This window comes from Salmo salar, chromosome 14 (assembly GCF_965601325.2).
Source record: "Salmo salar chromosome 14, fSalSal1, whole genome shotgun sequence".
NCBI lineage: Eukaryota > Metazoa > Chordata > Actinopteri > Salmoniformes > Salmonidae > Salmo > Salmo salar.
This window is the reverse complement of record NC_138304.1, coordinates 91,686,972-91,707,290: the sequence shown is the minus strand read 5'-3', so window position 1 is coordinate 91,707,290 and position 20,319 is coordinate 91,686,972. Positions and strand designations below refer to the sequence as shown.

Here is a 20,319-nt window from a genome sequence, read left to right as displayed (position 1 = left end):
ACCCACAGGGCACAAACTGGTTGAATCAACGTTGTTTCCACACAAATCATCAGTGTAAATGCATTTCATATTTCTTTCATCCAGCTTCTAACCTAATGACATAGTGAAATGTTTTGTTATGTTCACGTTGAATTCACGTTAGTTGACAACTCAACCAAATGTAAATGAAAACTAGGTGTTGAACTGACGTGTACCCAGTGGGTAACTATTGCCTCTACAGTTGATATTACAGTCCAGTCAGTAGCTATAGCAGCAGCTTCATGACAATGATGGATTCAGTAGCTGCCAAATCACCATTACTCATCGCTGAAATTATAACGCTAACAATTACCATGAATTGTTTATTTTTTTACAGGAAAAGTGTCAAAATATTGTGATGAATCTGGTAATTGGGTCCAAAGTCCCTTCATTAATAAGACCTGGTCCAAATGTCTGACGTTCTCCAAGGAAAAGTTCAAGGTAATTGGAGATTGATTCGTTCTCAGTTGATTAATGGACAAAAGAGTACAGGTCTGTCTGGGACAGGCTATGCATCCAAAATGGCACCATATTCCCTATAAAGTCCACTACTTTGGACCAGAACCCTATTGCACTTTTTAGTGAATAGGGTGCCATTAGGAGCGAACCCTGGCTGTGCAGACAGGACCCCAGCAGCTCTAGTCAGGCTATTCTAATCCTTAATCTGTTTCTGTTGTCAGTCTGTTGTGTTTCCTGGCTATTATTCCTTTGATTTGTTTAACACCATAACTAGAGCCAGGAGGTTTTCCTAGTCTGGTCTCTTGATCAGGAACAACTCTGGGCCCGCCTACTCATTCTGTATGTTGTCTGAAGTGTTTTCTACATGTTTTTCAACAGTTTTCTACTTCTATTAGTTATTGATCTGTCTTTATATAATAACTGTTACTGTTCCCTGTTGACAAGTAGAAATCCTCATGCTGTATTGTGTGTGTTTCTTTATGGTGTCTGTCCCGTTACATGTGGTTCTTCCCCAGAAGGTGACTCCCCATGGTCTGCTAGAGCCAGGGTCTGTGGAGCCCACTGTGGAGACTCCAGTCAGCCAGAAGGTGACTCCCCATGGTCTGCTAGAGCCAGGGTCTGTGGAGCCCACTGTGGACACTCCAGTCAGCCAGAAGGTGACTCCCCATGGTTTGCTAGAGCCCACTGTGGAGACTCCAGTCAGCCCCAGGGTCAGTCAGGAGGAGGAGGAGAGGAAGAAGATCATCGACGGTCAATACAAATGCTTTGAGAAGATGAACAGAGACCAGCCGTATAACAAATCAGGTAGTGATGATGTGCGCTACTCTAATTCCGTTTTCACATAGGATTTCTGAGATTTTGCCTGTAAAAAAATTGGCATTTTTACAACATTTTTGCCTGCATATGCTTTTTATACCTCCAGTGCACATGCCTTTTATACCTCCAGTGCACATGCCTTTCATACCTCCAGCGCACGTCTTTTATACCTCCAGCGCACATGTCTTTTATACCTCCAGCGCACATGTCTTTTATACCTCCAGCGCACATGCCGGTGAGGAGTGGTAGTAGTGGTATACAGATGTGGGTGGGTGTCTATTTTAATAAATCCATTGAGAAAATACTCAGGTCATGAGAAACATTATAAGACTAATGAAATGTATTTTCAAAAGAATAGAATGGCATATTTTGAGTTGAATTATGTTACTGGTCTGTGCAGTCTATATGCCATGTGGCTGTGCCATGTGGCTGTGCCATGCACAGGAACTCTAGTTATTTTGTTCATTAAACAGACAAGACACACTTAGGCTACGCTGATCACAGTCAACACACATATTTTATAGTAGGCTAAGAATATAATGAAATATAACAGAATAAAATACTAATCATATTTTTCCCATACAACTTGCGTCATGGTAACGTGTGGAAACGTTATCATATAAAAAAAAAAGCGATATTTTGAAACAGAGCCCAAGTCCATACTTTTTTCATCCACGTTTCATTTCTTTCCTACACTCACTCTGCCTTGTTAGGGAGCAGGCAGTAGGGTTTTACATTGAGAGTATCTTCATCACGATACACATAGAAAATAATATAAATAAATAGATATTTTCAAAAGCACCTGAGTCTCGTGTTCATATTTGACATCCTCCGTGCGCTTTTGCTTTCGAGCAAAAATAATGACCTACACTTGATTTAGGTTACATTATTGCATGGTAAATATTTCTGATCGGTGCTAGATGACCAAGTGAAAGATGAGCTATACTACCTCCACTTATTTTTCCCCAGTCAGAGAATTAACCAAATATACAGACAGAGATTCAGTGAAACAAGGCTTTTTGGTTGTGAATAGGCCTAGGCTACTGAGCGACTGCAAGTGAAGAGTAAACAATCCCCTTGTTAAACTACATAACATGCTACATAACATGCAGTCCTAATAAATGAACCTACTAGACAAGATGATCATGAGCAGCACTCACCTCAACTTGGCTAACATTTCCACAGCCTCATTGTATAAGGGCACAAGGCGAGACCCATATGCAGACACAGGAGTCAGATGGTTGAGCTCCGATATTTATTATAACACAAGGGGTAGGCAAAAGGCAGGTCGGGGACAGGCGAGAGTTCAATAACCAGGTCAGAGTCCAAACAGTACAGGGCGTTAGACAGTCTCGAGGTCAGGACAGCCAGGGGTTCAGTAACCAGGTCCGAGTCCAAACAGTACAAGGCGTTGGCAGGCGGGTTCGGTGTCAGGACAGGCAAGGTTCAAAACCAGGAGGACTAGGAAAAACAGAGACCGGGAAAAAAAGGAGCTAGGAGATAACCGCTAGTTGACTTGGCAAACAAGACGAACTGGCACAGAGAGACAGAAAACACAGGGATAAATACACCGGGGATAGTGAGTGACACCTGGAGGGGGTGGAGACAAGCACAAGGACAGGTGAAACAGATCAGGGGGTGACAAATTGTAGCCTAACCAAAATCCAAACTGAGATTCAGTGAAAAGAAAAATCGGACATTGATTGATTTATCAAGACCCCAGGCTTGTCTCAAAGCAACACGAAATGGTGCTGAAATAGTTGACCACACGCGGGTAGGCTATTGCTTCAATCAAATGTAGGCTATTATAACAATATTGGATGACTTTGGGAGTTTCCGTTAGCAAGAATTTGATGCCTTCAATTTCATTGGCCTACTTTATTCCAGTATTTTCATAATTCAGTGATTATTTATTCCCACAGTAATTCCTTACGGATCTGTCCAGTTGTGGTTAAGAAAATAGTGCATGTGGTGGGCTATGCGAAGAGATGGGTGAAGTGACTGACATGCCTCGCAAAGTTTAAAACTGTTAGGAGGATAGTAGTAACGGGTGCTGCTTAGCAACCACCACGAGCTTAAGAGCGTAGTGCAGGCCTGGGCGGCCACATTAGAATATATTTTTGCCATCGCGGGCCAGAATCATATTACAAGATTATACATCATGTGTATGACTGTGTTGATAGATATATCTACTGTAAATCATGTCCAGATATGCTACTTATTAGACTTTTTTAACATGCACAGAAATAAACCACATCTATGTTCTCCTTTTGGTAGGTATTTTCATTATTAAACATGCAATGAACTACACAGAGGGAAAATTACACTGTGCATTCTGCACCACGGACAAAACTCTTGTTAACGGGTATGCACAAAAACACAAGAAAGAGAGAGAGCTCAACATTACAGTTAAACTACTCAATCAGTGTGAGGAATGAAGTCTCTGATGGGCATTGACTAGAGCAGTGAAGTCAGGTATAGTTTCTGACGTCGCTATGGGCAGGATTGCTGAGATGTGAGAGTCAGTAAGAGATGATCTCTGCCTTGACTTGTTAAATTTCATCACTGAAAATGTCTGTTCACATGCATAGGTTTACCCAAACAGTACAAACATCTTCTGAGCATGACTCCTAATCTTTGTAGTTTTGTTCATCGAGAGATGCATAGAACCTCGTCAGTGACATTGTTTTGAATAGTTCTCCAATCACTGCATCAGACTGAAGATCGATAAGCCCAATTTGCAGGTCAGTGGGAGCGTTATCCACATTGAAGGTGAAAGGAGAGAAAACCAACAGCATGTCATTTTCCAATATCGTGGAAATATTCAGTCAATAATATTTCTCAAATACCGGAGCCTGTGAGTTGAAATAGACTTTTATTACAATATAATAAAAGCTGAGCTGGTTCATGAAAACAACTGCCTTTTCAACATTGGCACATACTTCTTATACATTTTTCCTCCTTACGTCACAGACATAGTAACTCCTTTTTATGTTAATGATTCATCCCCTCTGGCATTTAGCCACCGTTATCTTTTTGCCTTGTACTAATTTTAGTTTGGTTTCATGTTAGGGCATGGAAACATTAGAGCCATAGCAATAGTTGAAAAATAAACAGACATGTCATCCTGCTAACTCCTCTGAAATGAACACACATGTTCTGGAAAATTCCCAATAGGCGTAACCATAGCAACAGTAAATATTAGGCCATATCACTGGTACATAAATAAACAGTCATGTCCACTCCCCAGACAGGTACATGTCTAATGGTGTCTAATGACCCAGAGCACATATAGAGTGCACTATTTTTGCTGGCTCCTCTGAAATGAGCACACATGTTTTGGAAAATACCCAATACCAACACTTTGAAATCCTCAAAATGATGAGAAAACTCCACATATTTTCCTTTCATTTGCAAAAACTCAACAATCTCTGACTTTTAAGCACCTTCCCCAAACTCAGCCATCTCACGTTTGTGTGGTAGGGGAGATCTGCATGACCTGACGCTCTCTTCCAACTGTGAGACAAACTGCCTGTGGTTTAAAGATTTTGCTCTTATGAAGTTTACCACTTTAGTGACTGTATCCACAACATGGCTCATTTTCAGAACAAATTTACAGAGCACCTCCTGATGAATAATGCAATGCAGGAAAATCATTTTCTGATCTGGGTTCAGCTCAGCTACTTGATCTTGTATCCTTTTCAAAAGGCCAACGTTTTTTCCTGGGCACCTATCAGTGGTCACACTGGATAACTTTCAAAAGTCAGTCCCAGCTTTGACACACACTTATTAACCTCCTCCAAGAAATCTTTCCCTGTGGTTGTGCTCTTCATTGGCTGCACTGAAGCAAGCTCCTCTGTAATTTCAAAGTCTGGGGTTATGCCTTGTAAGAATATCAACAACTGTGCCGTGTCACATGCATCACTGCTCTCATCCAGGGCCAAGGAGAAATAGGTGAAATCCTTTACCTTGTCTTTCAACTGTTGTTCCATATTCTCTGTGATGTCCTCAACATGCCGTGTCACTGTTCGTCTTGACAGGGAAACATTTTCAAACAGCTCTTTCTTGTCAGGGCAAAGTATTGCTGCAGAGTCAATTAAACATTCTTTAATGAATTCGCCCTTAGTGAATGGCTTGCTATTTTTAGCAATTTTGTGGGACAGTACATAGCTAACTCTAGCAATTCCGTTGTTTGCTGAATGCAGTTTTGTGAAAAGTCCTTGCTGCTTTTGCAACTGAGAAAGCAACTCTTTCGATGCACTTGCCCTCTGCTCAGAAGACATATTCCTCTATTTCTCTGCATGCTTCGTCTGGAAGTGTCGCGACAAGTTGTAGTTTTTCAGGACAGCGATGCTCTCTTTGCACACTAAGCACACAGCTTTCCCTGATACCTCAATAAATACATATTTCGATGTCCACTCTTGCTGAAACACCCTACATTCATTGTCTAATTTCCTTTTCTTTTCTTTGAAAAACGAATTTTTGCGCAATTTCTAGATAGCTGCTATTTGTAACTGTGACGTGTATGTCAGCCTATCAGTTACCGTCTGTCCTTGTGCCTTCAAAATAAATGTCCCACAAGCGGTGGGAGTTAAATCATTAGGCGAGTGTTCATTGGTCTTTTAATTTGAATAACAAATAATTTTTTCGGAACTTTACAATCGCAAATTCTTTATGTGATCTCAGCATGATAGCGCGGGCCGTATTGAAACGGGCCTGGCGTAGTGCTTGCCAATGCCACCACAGCATTACGGATACATTTTATAGTAGGCAGAACTTTTCCTCAATCATGACTAGGTAAGGTTGGCGGAAATAAAAGTAGAGGCTTTGTAACTGGCAATATCTTTTATAAAGAAAAGTCGGCAAAAAATTCACTGGATGCTAAAGTTGGCAGAAAAACGTATTGGTTTTAAAAGTGTATAATAATACAAACTCAGAGTGTGTGATTATTCCAGAATAGAATTATAATAGAATATAATACATTTCATAGCCACTTCAAGGTTACAGCACACAATCAGAAGAACCCACAAAGACAGGTACGGTCACAAATCACAGAGCCAAACAATGTCACTGTGCAGAGCTACGATTAACATGCTATTCCAGTAGACAGATGACAGACGAGTGTGGCCAAATATGTAGCCTACAGCTGGTTTCACTAAGCTAAACTACGTAGTGTTTTCACAGTGAGTCTTCATTCGTGTGCTGTGTCTGGTTGTGTGTTGCTGGCGGTGCAGGGCTGTACTGTAACCGGACCTGGGATGGCTGGCTGTGCTGGGATGATACACCTGCTGGGACAGTCACCTGGCAGAACTGCCCCAACTATTTCCCTGACTTCGACTCCACAGGTAAGGCCTGGCTATAAGAGGCGTTTGTTTTTGTGTCCTGTTTGTCTCTATGTGTGTGCGTTTGTTTTCTATGCTATTTTTTTACTATGTAAATTCTGCATTTCTTTACGTTCTGTAAACTACAAGCAAGAATAAATAAAGTCAAAGTTCTGGTCGGTCAGACGCTCCAATGCTGACTTGTTAACTCCTTGTGATAAACGCATCACTGTGGAACTTGGCTTGAATTTAAAATATTCATAGTATTTAAAGGCCTAGTGCTTTATATATATTTGAACTCTATGAGGTTGGAATAATACTGTGAAATTGTGAAAATGATGATAAAACCCTTTTAGTTGTTTGAAAAGATGGCTTGAAATTTCAGCCTGTTTTGGTGGGATGGAGTTTTGGCCTGCCTGGTGACATCACCAGGGGGTAAATTAGTTATTAGACCAATAAGAAAGAGAGTTCCAAACCTCTCTGCCAACAGCTAGTTTTCAGTTTCCACCTCCCACTGAGACCACTCCCAGACAGTCCTAGCAACATTCTTGCATGAGAAATTGCTCTTTGCTAATAATCTATTTTTGCCCATTTTAATTAAAAACAATAACAGTAAGGTCCTTAATTGTTACCCATAAATGATTTGATATCACAGTATCAACGGCTGCAATTGGACCTTTAATTCATTATTCATGGTTTCAAGAGGTTGCAAAGCTTATGGACATGTTGCACAGTTTAAGTGTTTATGTTTAAAGGTCAACTTTGGGCACACAAAACGGTCCAACTCGCCTCTTTCTCAATTTTCAAACAGATATGGGGTGTGCATTTGGTGGTTCATCGATGTGTCATCCTGGTCATGGGCGCCGCGACCGACGTAGCTAGTTCGTTAGCTAAGCTAGCCACTTGTAGCTAGTCAGTAACTCCTCCAGTATGTGTTGACGTCATTTCACAGGATAAGTTTTTGGACAGAAGCTGTAGAGATCGGTAAGAAATGGCACTTCTGTAGCCAAATATCTCATTCATCATTTTATTTGTATTTATTTTTGCATTCAATGACCTGGTATGATGGTGCATTGATCAGTTATACAGTTTAAAGCCGTTATTTTTGCGTTTTTTGTCCAAAGTCGACCTTTAAGTGTCATAGACTACCATAGACTACTTTCGAGGTGAGGAACCATCTAACATCAAGTTGTAAAATAGTGAACTACTCCTTTAAGTGTCTAAGTGTTAAACATGTTTCATAGCATGTTTAACAGTCCCGTGTGGCTCAGTTGGTAGAGCATGGTGTTTGCAATGCCAGGGTTGTGGGTTTGATTCCCACGGGGGACCAGTATGGAAAAAAGAAAAGAAATGTATGAAATGTATGCATTCACTACTGTAAGTCACTCTGGATAAAATGTAAATTAGTCCTACTTGATTGTTTCATCAGAAAAAGCTACAAAGATCTGTAGCGAATCAGGACAGTGGTTCCGCCACCCAGACACCAATAGGACGTGGTCCAACTACACCTTGTGTAACTTCCACACTACAGGCAAGCTGAAGGTAAGGGTTGTCACAGAGTGATCCATCAATCCCATTTATACATGCTATTTTGAGCATACACTTGATCCCATTTTACAATCACAATAAGGGAACATTTTCTCAAGGGGATAATACAGGTATATTCAATGCAGAGGAGACAAAGGTGGGAAAAATGTGTTAAATTAAGCTAGATAAAGCTTCCTCTTGATGACATTTTACAATCATGACATATGGAAGAGGTCATAGAGGGAACAACTGGTCAAATTAAGCTGGCAAAGGTTTCTATTTCTGACCAGTGAGTAGTAGTAAAACTCCTGACCCTAGCAATGGGAAACAGGCAGGGCTGGTTTCTTAAATCAATCAAATTTATAATGTATTTATAAAGCCCTTTTTAAATCAGCAGATGTCACAAAGTGCTATAGCAGGGCATCCTGAGGACACAAAGAATGCTATGACTATTTGTCTACGTCAGTGGTCACCAGCCTTTTATAAGTCAGGATCTCTTTCTGAGTCAAAATGCATGCCGAGATCTACCGCTCAGTTTGTTTTTAAACATGACTTGAAAAACATGAGCCTATGCAACATTAACCAATTAAAAACAGTTCTGTAGCAATGAAGTTTGTGCAGTACGCTTTAGGCTCAATACATTATCACTGCATATTGGCTATGCTTGAATTGCCCTGCCAATGTTCTTGTCAGACAATTTTTAATTATATTTAAAAAATGTAGGTATATGATCACACTGATAATAGATCATTTGTTGTATTACTTGTGAGCCACAGCTGAGTGGGCAAAATATAATTGTATTTTTATTGGACTGATGGCCTGCATCTGATGATCAGCCTGAGGGGAGGGAGGGAGCAGCGGTGAGGCTGCCTCTCACCCGTCTCTCCGCTCTCCCTCCTCCCTTTGCTGAGAACAGGAGACACATTCTTCCAGCTGATGGTGGAACTCAAGTCGCACTACATTATCTCTTCCTCATGCACCAATTCCTGTTGTTACTCCTATGATGAGAGAAAGTGAATTATAAAAAAAAACAACACAAGCAGCTAAGAATAACAACGCAAGCTTATCGGAACACTTTGCTGTACTCAGTGGTGTAGTGGTGCCTGGAGAAGTGGGTATACTCTAATTTTGCCCCCAAAAATTCAAATGGCCCGCCCAGCGAAAGAAAGTCACCAGCAGCAAGAGCGACATCATTGATGTATACAGAGTAAAGAGTCGGCCAAAGAATTGAACCCTGTGGCTCCCCCATAGAGACTGCCAGAGGCCCGGACAACAGGCCCTTCGATTTGACACATTGAACTCTATCAGAGAAGTAGTTGGTGAACCAGGCGAGGCAATCATTTGAGAAACTAAGGCTGTTGAGTCTGCCGATGAGGATGTGGTGATTGACAGAGTCGAAAGCCTTGGCCAGGTCAATGAATACGGCTGCACAGTATTGTTTCTTAACGATGGCGGTTAAGATATCGTTTAGGACCTTGAGCGTGGCTGAGGTGCACCCATGACCAGCTCTGAAACCAGATTGCATAGCGGAGAAGGTGCAGTGGGATTCGAAATGGTCGGTAATCTGTTTGTTGACTTGGCTTTCGAAGACTTTAGAGAGGTAGGATAGATATAGGTCTGTAGCAGTTTGGGTCAAGAGTGTCCCCCCCTTTGAAGAGGGGGATGACCGCAGCTGCTTTCCAATCTTTGGGAATCTCAGACGACGCGAAAGAGAGCAGGCCTTTCTAATCGACCTGGCCCGGGTATCCTGGAAGGATATTGACCTCATCCCGTCAGTAGAGGATGCCTGGTCATTATTTAAAAGTGCCTTCCTCACCATCTTAAATAAGCATGCCCCATTCAAAACATGTAGAACCAGGAACAGATATAGCCCTTGGTTCTCTCCAGACCTGACTGCCCTTGACCAGCACAAAAACATCCTGTGGCGTTCTGCATTAGCATCGAATAGCCCCCGTGATATGCAACTTTTCAGGGAAGTTAGGAACCAATATACACAGGCAGTTAGGAAAGCTAAGGCTAGCTTTTTCAAGTAGAAATTTGCATCCTGTAGCACAAACTCAAAAAAGTTCTAGGACACTAAAGTCCATGGAGAATAAGTGCACCTCCTCCCAGCTGCCCACTGCACTGAGGCTAGGAAACACTGTCACCACCGATAAATCCACTATAATTGAGAATTTCAATAAGCATTTTTCTACAGCTGGCCATGCGTTCCACCTGGCTACCCCTACCCCGGTCAACAGCCCTGCACTCCCCACAGCAACTCGCCCAAGCCTCCTCGATTTCTCCTTCACCCAAATCCAGATAGCTGATGTTCTGAAAGAGCTGCAAAATCTGGACCCCTACAAATCAACCGGGCTAGACAATCTGGACCCTCTCTTTCTAAAATGATCTGCCGAAATTGTTGCAACCCCTATCACTAGCCTGTTCAACCTCTTTCCTATCACCTGAGATTCCCAAAGATTGGAAAGCTGCAGCGGTCATCCCCCTCTTCGAAGGGGGAGACACTCTAGACCGAAACTGCTACAGACCTATATCTATCCTACCCTGCCTTTCTAAGGTCTTCGAAAGCCAAGTTAACAGACAGATTACCGACCATTTCGAATCGACCTCCGCTATGCAATCTGGTTTCAGAGCTGGTCATGGGTGCACCTCAGCCACGCTCACGGTCCTAAATGATATCATAACCGCCATCGATAAGAGACATTAGTGTGCAGCCATATTCATCGACCTGGCCAAGGCTTTTGACTCTGTCAATCACCACATTCTTATTGGCAGACTCAACAGCCTTGGTTTCTGAAATGATTGCCTCGCCTGGTTTACCAACTACTTCTCTGATAGAGTTCAGTGTGTCAAATCGGAGGGCCTGTGGTCTCTGATCCACCTCTACGCAGACAACACCATCCTGTATACTTCAGGCCCTTCGTTGGACACTGTGTTAACTAACCTCCAGACGAGCTTCAATGCCATACTACTCTCCTTCCGTGGCCTCCCAACTGCTCCTAAATGCAAGTAAAACTAAATGCATGCTCTTCAACCGATCACTGCCCGCACCTGCCCGCCCGTCCAGCATCACTACTCTGGACGGCTCTGACTTAGTATATGTGGATAACTACTGTTAGGTTCTTATTTTTCAGAGTAAATAACCCACGGACACTAGAGAAGCTTTAACCAAGTTTATTCATCCCAAAGGTTCTGTACAGCTGAAATCAGACAGCAAAACATTTCAGACATCACAGTTTATATACATCCCACTTAAGACACTCCTCTTTCTCTCCAATCCTTACATTTTATGGCTCTACAGGAAGCTAATAAAGAGGGTAACAGGATTCCAAACATTTATTACTCTTAAGAGAATCTGTCCTCACCTCCTCACCTCCTGACCTCAACCCCTCTTTCATCTAATACAGAGATGTCCATCTGTCTTCCCTATATCAACCCATCGCTCTCCTCTCCTCCATCAAACACATTCCAAAGCCTTCTGTCTTTTTTCAGAGAACCATTAACTTCTAACATAACACCCAGTCTCTTTCATTTCCTATCATTCATTTAATATCTCAATGTTCAAAGTTTAGCCGATTCCAACACTACAAATACCTAGGTGTCTGGTTAGACTGTAAACTCTCCTTCCAGACTCACATTAAGCATCTCCAATCCAAAATTAAATCTGGAATCGGCTTCCTATTTCGCAAAAATGCCTCCTTCACTCATGCTGCCAAACATATCCTCACAAAACTGACCATCCTACCGATCTTCGACTTCGGCGATGTCATTTATAAAATAGCCTCCAACACTCTACTCAACAAATTGGATGCAGTCTATCACAGTGCCATCCGTTTTGTCACCAAAGCCCCATATAATACCCACCACTTCGACCTGTATGCTCTCGTTGGCTGGCCCTCGCTTCATACTCGTCGCCAAACCCACTGGCTCCAGGTCATCTACAAGTCTCTGCTAGGTAAAGCCCCACCTTATCTCAGCTCACTGGTCACCATAGCAGCACCCACTCGTAGCACGTGCTCCAGCAGGTATATCTCACTGGTCACCCACAAAGCCAATTCATCCTTTGGCCATCTTTCCTTCCAGTTCTCTGCTGCCAATGGCTGGAACGAACTAAATCACTGAAGCTGGAGACTCATATCTCCCTCACTAGCTTTAAGCACCCGCTGTCAGAGCAGCTCACAGATCACTGCACCTGTACATAGCCCATCTGTAAACAGCCCATCCAACTACCTCATCCCCATACTGTATTTATTTATTTATCTTGCTCCTTTGCACCCCAGTGTCTCTACTTGCACACTCATCTTCTGCACATCTATCACTCCAGTGTTTAATTGCTATATTGTAATTATTTTGCCACTATGGCCTATTTATTGCCTTTACTCCCTTTTCTTACCTCATTTGCACTCACTGGATATAGACTTTTTGTTTTCTTTTTTTCTACTGTATCATTGACTGTATGTTTGTTTATTCCATGTGTAACTCTGTGTTGTTGTATGTGTCGAACTGCTATGCTTTATCTTGGCCAGGTCGCAGTTGTAAATGAGAACTTGTTCTCAACTAGCCTACCTGGTTAAATAAAGGTGAAATATATAAATAAATATGTTTTTAAATCAACTTCTTTTACAGTCTATGGCTCTAGGAAACCGTGCAGACACAGTGATCTGAGCTATCTGATTGGCCAGCAGTAGACATATAGGTGCACTTGATTTGCTCTCTGGGCCTGCCAAGTGGCAAGTCAGTTATGAACAAATTCTTATTTACTATGACGGCCTACCAAAAGGCAAAAGGCCTCCTGCGGGGTTGGGGGATGGGATTAAAAATATAAATAAATTAAATTAAAATATAGGACAAAACACACATCACGACAAGAGAGACAACACTACATGAAGAGAGACCTAAGACAACAACATAGCAAGGCAGCAACACATGACAACACAGCACGGTAGCAATGCAACATGACAACACATGGTAGCAACACAACATGGCAGCAACACAACATGGTAGCATCACAACACATGGTACAAACATTATTGGGCACAGACAACAGCACAAAGGGCAAGAAGGTAGAGACAACATCACGCAAAGCAGCCACAACTGTCAGTAAGAGTGTCCATGATGGAGTCTTTGAATGAAGAGATTGAGATTAGACTTCCTCATAATATGCGTTCTCCTGTTCTATTGGTTTTATTCCAGGTTGAGTGTTTGTTGCAGCTCGTTCCAGTCGCTAGCTGCAGCGAACTGAAAAGACGAGCGACCCAGGGATGTATTTTATTTGGGGATTTTTAACAGAATGTGACTGACAGAACGGTGTTGTATGTGGAGGATGAGGGCTGCAGCAGATATCTCAGATGGGGGGAGTGAGTACTAAGAAGGTTTTATAAATAAGCATCAACCAGTTGGTCTTGCGACGGGTATACAGAGATGACCAGTTTACAGAGGAGTATAGAATGCAGTGATGTGTCCTATAAGGAGCATTGGTGGCAAATCTGATGGCAGAATGGTAAAGAACATCTAGTCGCTCAAGAGCATCCTTACTTGCCAATCTATAAATTACATCTCCGTAATCTAGCATGGGTAGGATGGTCATCTGAATCTGGGTTAGTTTAGCAGCAGGTGTGAAAGAGGAACGATTACGATAGAGGAAACCAAGTCTAGATTTAACTTTATCCTGCAGCTTTGATATGTGCTAAGAGAAGGACAGTGTACCGTCCAGCCATACTCCCAAGTACTTGTATGATGTGACTGCCTCAAGCTCTAGTAATCACACCTGTGGGGAGAGGGACATTTTTCTTACCAAACCACTTGATCTTTGTTTTGGAGGTGTTCAAAGCAAGGTTAAGAGCAGAGAAAGCTTGTTGGACATTAAGAAAGCTTTGTTGTAGAGCGTTTAACACAAAGTCTGGGGAGGGGCCAGCTGAGTATAAGACTATCATCTGCATATAAAGGATAAGAGAGCTTCCTACTGCCTGAGCTATGTTGTTTATGTAAATTGAGAAGAGCGTGGGGCCTAGGATCGAGCCTTGGGGTTCACTCTTGGTGACAGGCAGTGGCTGAGACAGCAGATGTTCTGACTTTATACACTGCACTCTTTGAGCGAGGTAGTTAGCAAACACAGACACATGAAATGGTTCAAAATGGGAACACTTTACCATCCCGGACCTAGGGCTACTGAATCAAGTGCAACTGCCGCCAACACCGCAAAACTAATTTAAAAAAATAGGAACGCAAGGCTTCATGGTTGTTTTTTTTACAGAAATGGTTATTGACGAGGAATGGCTTGGAAATTGACCAGTCAATCGACTAGTTAGTGACCACTGTTCTACATGGTAAATGGTTCAAGCGTGGCTTAGTCACACTGTGATTAGAGTACGAATGAAAACCAGCTGTGCTGCAGAGCTTAAGGACCTGATTTGAAATACCCAGGTCCTAGACCTTAATGGGATACTTTGGGATTTTGGCAGTGAAGCCCTTTATCTGCTTCCCCAGAGTCAGATGAACTCGTGGATACCATTTTTATTTTAGCTGTTCCTGTAAACTTTGTCATTGCGGTAACACTAGTTAATATTGTCTCGTAAAAACTTCCTTCCTACTGGACACAGAGTCATAAAAATAGTATCCACGAGTTCATCTGACTCTGGGGAAGTAGATAATCATAATCATGAGTGCCAAAATCCCAAAGTATCCCTTTAAGGTCCTAGTCTCACCCCTTTCATATTTTCTTTACATCAAGGTAGCAAATGGAATCAGGGTTAATGGTTCATGAATGTCCTTGATGCACCACTGTATGATCCCATTTGTTTTAATGTTCATGTATCTGTATTTTCCAGATGGCCTATATCCTGTACTACATGGCGATTGTGGGTCATGCCTTCTCCATAGCCTCCCTCCTGATCTCTCTGGCCATATTCTTCTACTTCAGGTAATTCTAGATGCTGCTGTTGCTTTCTTTATGAAACAAACTACTGGTTTGATTAGAGAGAGTAGTCGGTCTTGGACTATCAAAGCTTTTTTTCACATGATTAATGAATACTTCTGAGGATGGTGATAATGATGACGATGATGATGATAATGGTGATTATGATGAAGATGAAGACACATCTAATCGTGATGAAAATGAAGATGTTGATAATGATAGTGGTGATAAATATGATGAAAGTTTTGATAATATTGATGGTGGTGATGACTGATTGATACAGTTCAGGCGGTATAATATATTTCTCCTAAGGATCTGAGAGTGCTTTATCAATCATCTTGTCATTATTTAACTGAAAATATGGCTGTGTATTTCCTCTGAGATAACTGAATTGTAAAGATGGCCGCAGTGGTGTAAAGTACTTAAGTAAAAATACTTTAAAGTACTACTTAAGAAGTTTTTTGGGGGTATCTATACTTTACTATTTTTATTTTTGACAACTTTTACTCCACTACATTCCTAAAGAAAATATTGTACTTTTTACTCCATACTTTTTACTCCCTGACAACCAAAAGTACTCTTTACATTTTGAATGCTTAGCAGGACAGGAATATGGTCATATTCATACACTTATCAATAGAACACGTGGTCGTCCCTACTGCCTCTGGCGGACTCACTAAACACAAATGCATCTTTTGTAAATAATGTCTGAGAGTTGGAGTGTGCCCCTGGCTATCCATACATTTTAAAACAAGAAAATGGTGCTTGCTGTCTGCTTTGCCCCTTTACCCAGACCTACATGTACATATTACCTCAATTACCTTGACTAACCTGTTCCCCAGAACATTGACTAGGTACCTGTACCCTTATATATACTGTAGCCTCGTTACCGTTAGCCTGTTTTATTCGGTGCATGTGAGAAATACATTTTTGTTTTGATTAATATAAGGAATTTTAAATGATTTTTACTTTTATTCTTGAAACTTAAGTATATGTAAAACCAAATACTTTTAATAATGCAGTATTTTACTGGCTGACTATCACTTTTACGTGAGTAACTTTCAACTAAGGAATATATACTTTTACTCAAGTATGACAATTGGGTACTTTTACCACCACTGGATGGCCGTGTGTTTTCTCTGAGATAGCTGAATTGTAAAGATGGCCGTGTGTTTTCTCTGAGATAGCTGAATTGCAAAGATGGCCGTGTGTTTCCTTTGAGATAGCTGAATTGTAAAGATGGCCGTGTGTTTCAACTGATATAACACTGGCAGTGTGCAGTGCGATGGTGATTGCATCGTCTGTGGATCTATTGGGGTGGTAAGCAAATTGAAGTGGGTCTAGGGTGCGTCTTTCTTTTTCCCTTTCGCAGTTAAGCCAAACTACGCCCGGTTATTCAGAGAGGCGTTCTACTACGCTGTCATTGGCTGGCAAATGTTGTCTCACTCACAGGCGATCAGCGCAGAGACAGTGGCCTTCCAAGGTAAGGATGGAAAGTGTAATTTAACAATTAGCTGCCTACCATAATGCAGGCCTATTATTATCATGTTTGGTCAAATTTGCCCATGTATTTATTTTTAGAGTTGTAAAATGTCTCAGAACTCTGCCGAATTCCCTCACTTGAAGGTCAGCTAAGTTTACCTAGGCTATGTAACGTTACTAGCTCCGTATTTGAAGTTGTTATATTATCATTAGAAGTCAGGTAAAAGCATATGCTTATTATTAATAATTTCTCAAATATGTATTAGCTAATCATTAAGTCGAATAAGCTATGCTACAGCCATTGAATCTATCTTTGAGCGTTAAGGGACGTTAATGGCTAGGTCAGTCCTCGACATTATGTTATATATTTTTCAATCTTGAACTATGTTATATATTTTTCAATCTTGAACTACATGGGCAAATGTTATTAATCAGTGACGTGAGTGATTCACTTCTGGACTTGGAGAGCGCTCAAAGCGTTGTAGAACGCCTCTGTGAATAACGGGGCGTGGTTTTGGCTTAACCGCGTTGGGAAAAAGAAAGACGCTGTGGGTGTAGCAGACTGGGATAGGGAGAGAATGAATTTGCCAGTTGGTCTGCACATGCTCCGAGGAAGTGGCTTGGAATGCCATCTGGGCCGGCAACCTTGCGAGGGTTAACACGCTTAAATGTCTTACTCACGTAGAATGAGAGCCCATAGTCCTAGGTAGCTGGCCACGTTGGTGGCACTGTGTTATCCTCAAAGCGGGCGAAAAAGGTGTTTAGCTTATCCGGAAGTAAGACGTAGGTGTCCGTGACGTGGCTGGTTTTCCCTTTGAGTCCCTGCCACATACGTCTCGTGTCTGAGCCGTTGATAAGTTGTTAAATGTCCATACACTCTTAATTTTTTTTGCTATCTTGAAGCTGAAAGGGTTCCCCCGGTTGTCCCCATAGGATAACCCTTGAATAACCATCTTTGGTTATAGGATAACCCTTTCTACAGAGGGTTCATTCTACATGGAACTCAAAAGGGTTCTACCTGGATCAAAAATAATTCTAACTGGAACCAAAAAGGTTTCTCCTGTGGGGACAGCTGAAGAACCCTTTTGGAACCTTTTTTTCTAAGAATCTATAACCATTAGGCCATTATCTTTGAATAAACATTATGAGGGACATTACTGCATGAGCAAAAACAACATTTCTGCATCATATTGGTTAATACAGACTTGGGATAGTTCTCATTTGGCTCAGTTGCCAATATGAAAATTCCCAAAATGTTGACATTTGACGTGTTTCAAATCTCAATGGATATAGCAAGTAGGGTGTTAACCAGCAAAATGGATATAGCAAGTAGGGTGTTAACCAGCAAATGCAGCTGTGGCTCAACGTAGGTCTTGTAACAGACTGCAATGTGAGCCAACGTACAGTACAGTAGGTCTTGTAACAGACTGCAATGTGAGCCAACGTACAGTAGGTCCTGTAACAGACTGCAATGTGAGCCAACGTACAGTAGGTCCTGTAACAGACTGCAATGTGAGCCAACGTACAGTAGGTCCTGTAACAGACTGCAATGTGAGCCAACGTACAGTACAGTAGGTTCTGTAACAGACTGCAATGTGAGCCAACGTACAGTAGGTCCTGTAACAGACTGCAATGTGAGCCAACGTACAGTAGGTCCTGTAACAGACTGCAATGTGAGCCAACGTACAGTAGGTCCTGTAACAGACTGCAATGTGAGCCAACGTACAGTAGGTCCTGTAACAGACTGCAATGTGAGCCAAGGTCCTGTAACAGACTGCAATGTGAGCCAACGTACAGTACAGTAGGTCCTGTAACAGACTGCAATGTGAGCCAACGTACAGTAGGTCTTGTAACAGACTGCAATGTGAGCCAACGTACAGTAGGTCCTGTAACAGACTGCAATGTGAGCCAACGTACAGTAGGTCCTGTAACAGACTGCAATGTTCCGCAAAGTTTATACCTGCTCATAAATCTAGTTAAGACATAGTTCAGGTGTATATCTTAGTAGCCAACTAGCCGCTATCCAAAACAAAAGTAAACGCTCAAACTACACTGTGTCTGTGTCATGACACGAATCAGATAGAATAGAATAGATCCTTTCTTGGCATTGTAAAGCATCAATGGACGATCAAAGCGATCAGCTAATTATGACCTCAATTACGTTTTAAAGATGGCAAGCAAAGCATTGCTTTTTAGGGGAACATCGTTTTTATGATCATGGCACTATATTTATAGGCTGATCCCTACAAAACTGAAAGTCTTAATGTTCCCAGATGTGCAGTTTACAGTGGTATTTGACGCAGTACAGCTGCACTTCTTATTTATGGCCTCCACTTCAGCTCTGCCAGGACTCACCGATAAAAAATACTCCGGCTAGCTGTGGAAAAATAGAGTTGGGTTAGCTTCAAAAATATTGTATCACTGTGCAGTCGGATCCTGTCCTAATGCATACATGATGCTTGTTGTCATAAAATGGCTGTCTGTTTTGACAGAGCCTGTTTGATCAAAGTGTCAATGTACATGGGGTTATCATTTTGGTAGTTCCAGCTTTTACTGTACCTTGCATGTCAGACGTTGCCCTGAAACTCCTTTAGCTTGTTTAGGTGTAGTCTGAGAACATCCATACAGCATCTTCAGATGAAGAACGTTCTTCTGTCTGTTCTATTTTCTGCTTATCCTAGTTTGAAGATATTCTGCTAATACGTCCTTTTACTTCTGTTGGGCCATTTAAAGGTAGCCTTGTTCTCAAAGACATCACACACCACTGACCCAGAATAAGTCATTTACTAACGCTGCCATGCTGAGATTTCTTCTTCTATAAACAACACATTTACAGCAAGACTGCTACATGAGCTTCCTAATGACTGGAGACAGATAACAGGACATTGTTGCTGTACACAGGTTTGGCACAAAGTGTTTTCACTCCAGTAAACACTGTTTCATCCTATCTTTAATTGCTCGTGCTTGGCATTACTTTCCTAACCTTTTATAGAAAATAGTATCATTTGATTCCACTGCCATCCATATGGATGATGTAGCTTTTGATTACTGATGATTTTACCCCCACTACTTTGTAAATGACTTATTATGTGACTAATACGCTTCTGTATCAGATTCCGTGAGAATCAGGAAGCTCCACAGGGACCTCAAATACAGTCATCAATAATATTTTTTGACAGCTGATTCCACTTATTGTCGGATGTTGTGCGTGCCAGTATTTAGCACGGATGAACCGAAGCAAATTATTTCAGTTCTTTGGTGTTGCTTGAGAGAATTGTTGTGTATTCTTATACCAGTTTACAGCATGCTCTGAATGGAATGACAATCTTTATTTATATTTTACAAGAGGATCCTTCGTTCAGATGACCGCAACATCTGACTAAGTCATTATGGGCCAGAGTTAGTCATTCCAATGGTTCATGTTATTTATCGTCCTGTTTACTTCATCAAAGCTCGAAATATCTTTTTTGTAGGATTAAATATGTTGAAATTGCAGATTAGTTTTTTATTGCAACGTGCAGAATGGATTTTTCATCGTGATTATTCATTATTTGATGTTGTTAAAAATCGATTTGCGTACAGTCCCATAATTTTTTTTTATCAGTTCTCATGACAAGAATAATTTACCTCCAACTTTGCAGATTATATTCTCATCTGTGACTATCAACTGTGAAGTTATTTTTCATATTTCACATACTAACGATTTATATTGAAGTTTGTTCTCTCGTTTCAGACTTACAATTTACAGTGTCTCTGTATCACTTACAATTCTGTAACCTATGT

General features: G+C 41.4%; 1 protein-coding gene across 1 annotated transcript in view; it reads left to right on the top strand.

Moving 5' to 3' along the window:
• Window positions 1-550: 550 nt before the first annotated feature.
• The window catches only part of LOC106570456 (calcitonin gene-related peptide type 1 receptor), a 42,209-nt gene continuing 22,440 nt past the window's right edge, over window positions 551-20,319 (top strand). The window contains exons 1-4 of the mRNA XM_045694897.2: window positions 551-1,281; window positions 6,528-6,638; window positions 8,044-8,156; window positions 14,969-15,060. Coding sequence (XP_045550853.2) covers window positions 933-1,281; window positions 6,528-6,638; window positions 8,044-8,156; window positions 14,969-15,060 — 665 coding nt within the window. The 5' untranslated portion in view covers window positions 551-932. The remainder of the gene's footprint in view (window positions 1,282-6,527; window positions 6,639-8,043; window positions 8,157-14,968; window positions 15,061-20,319) is intronic.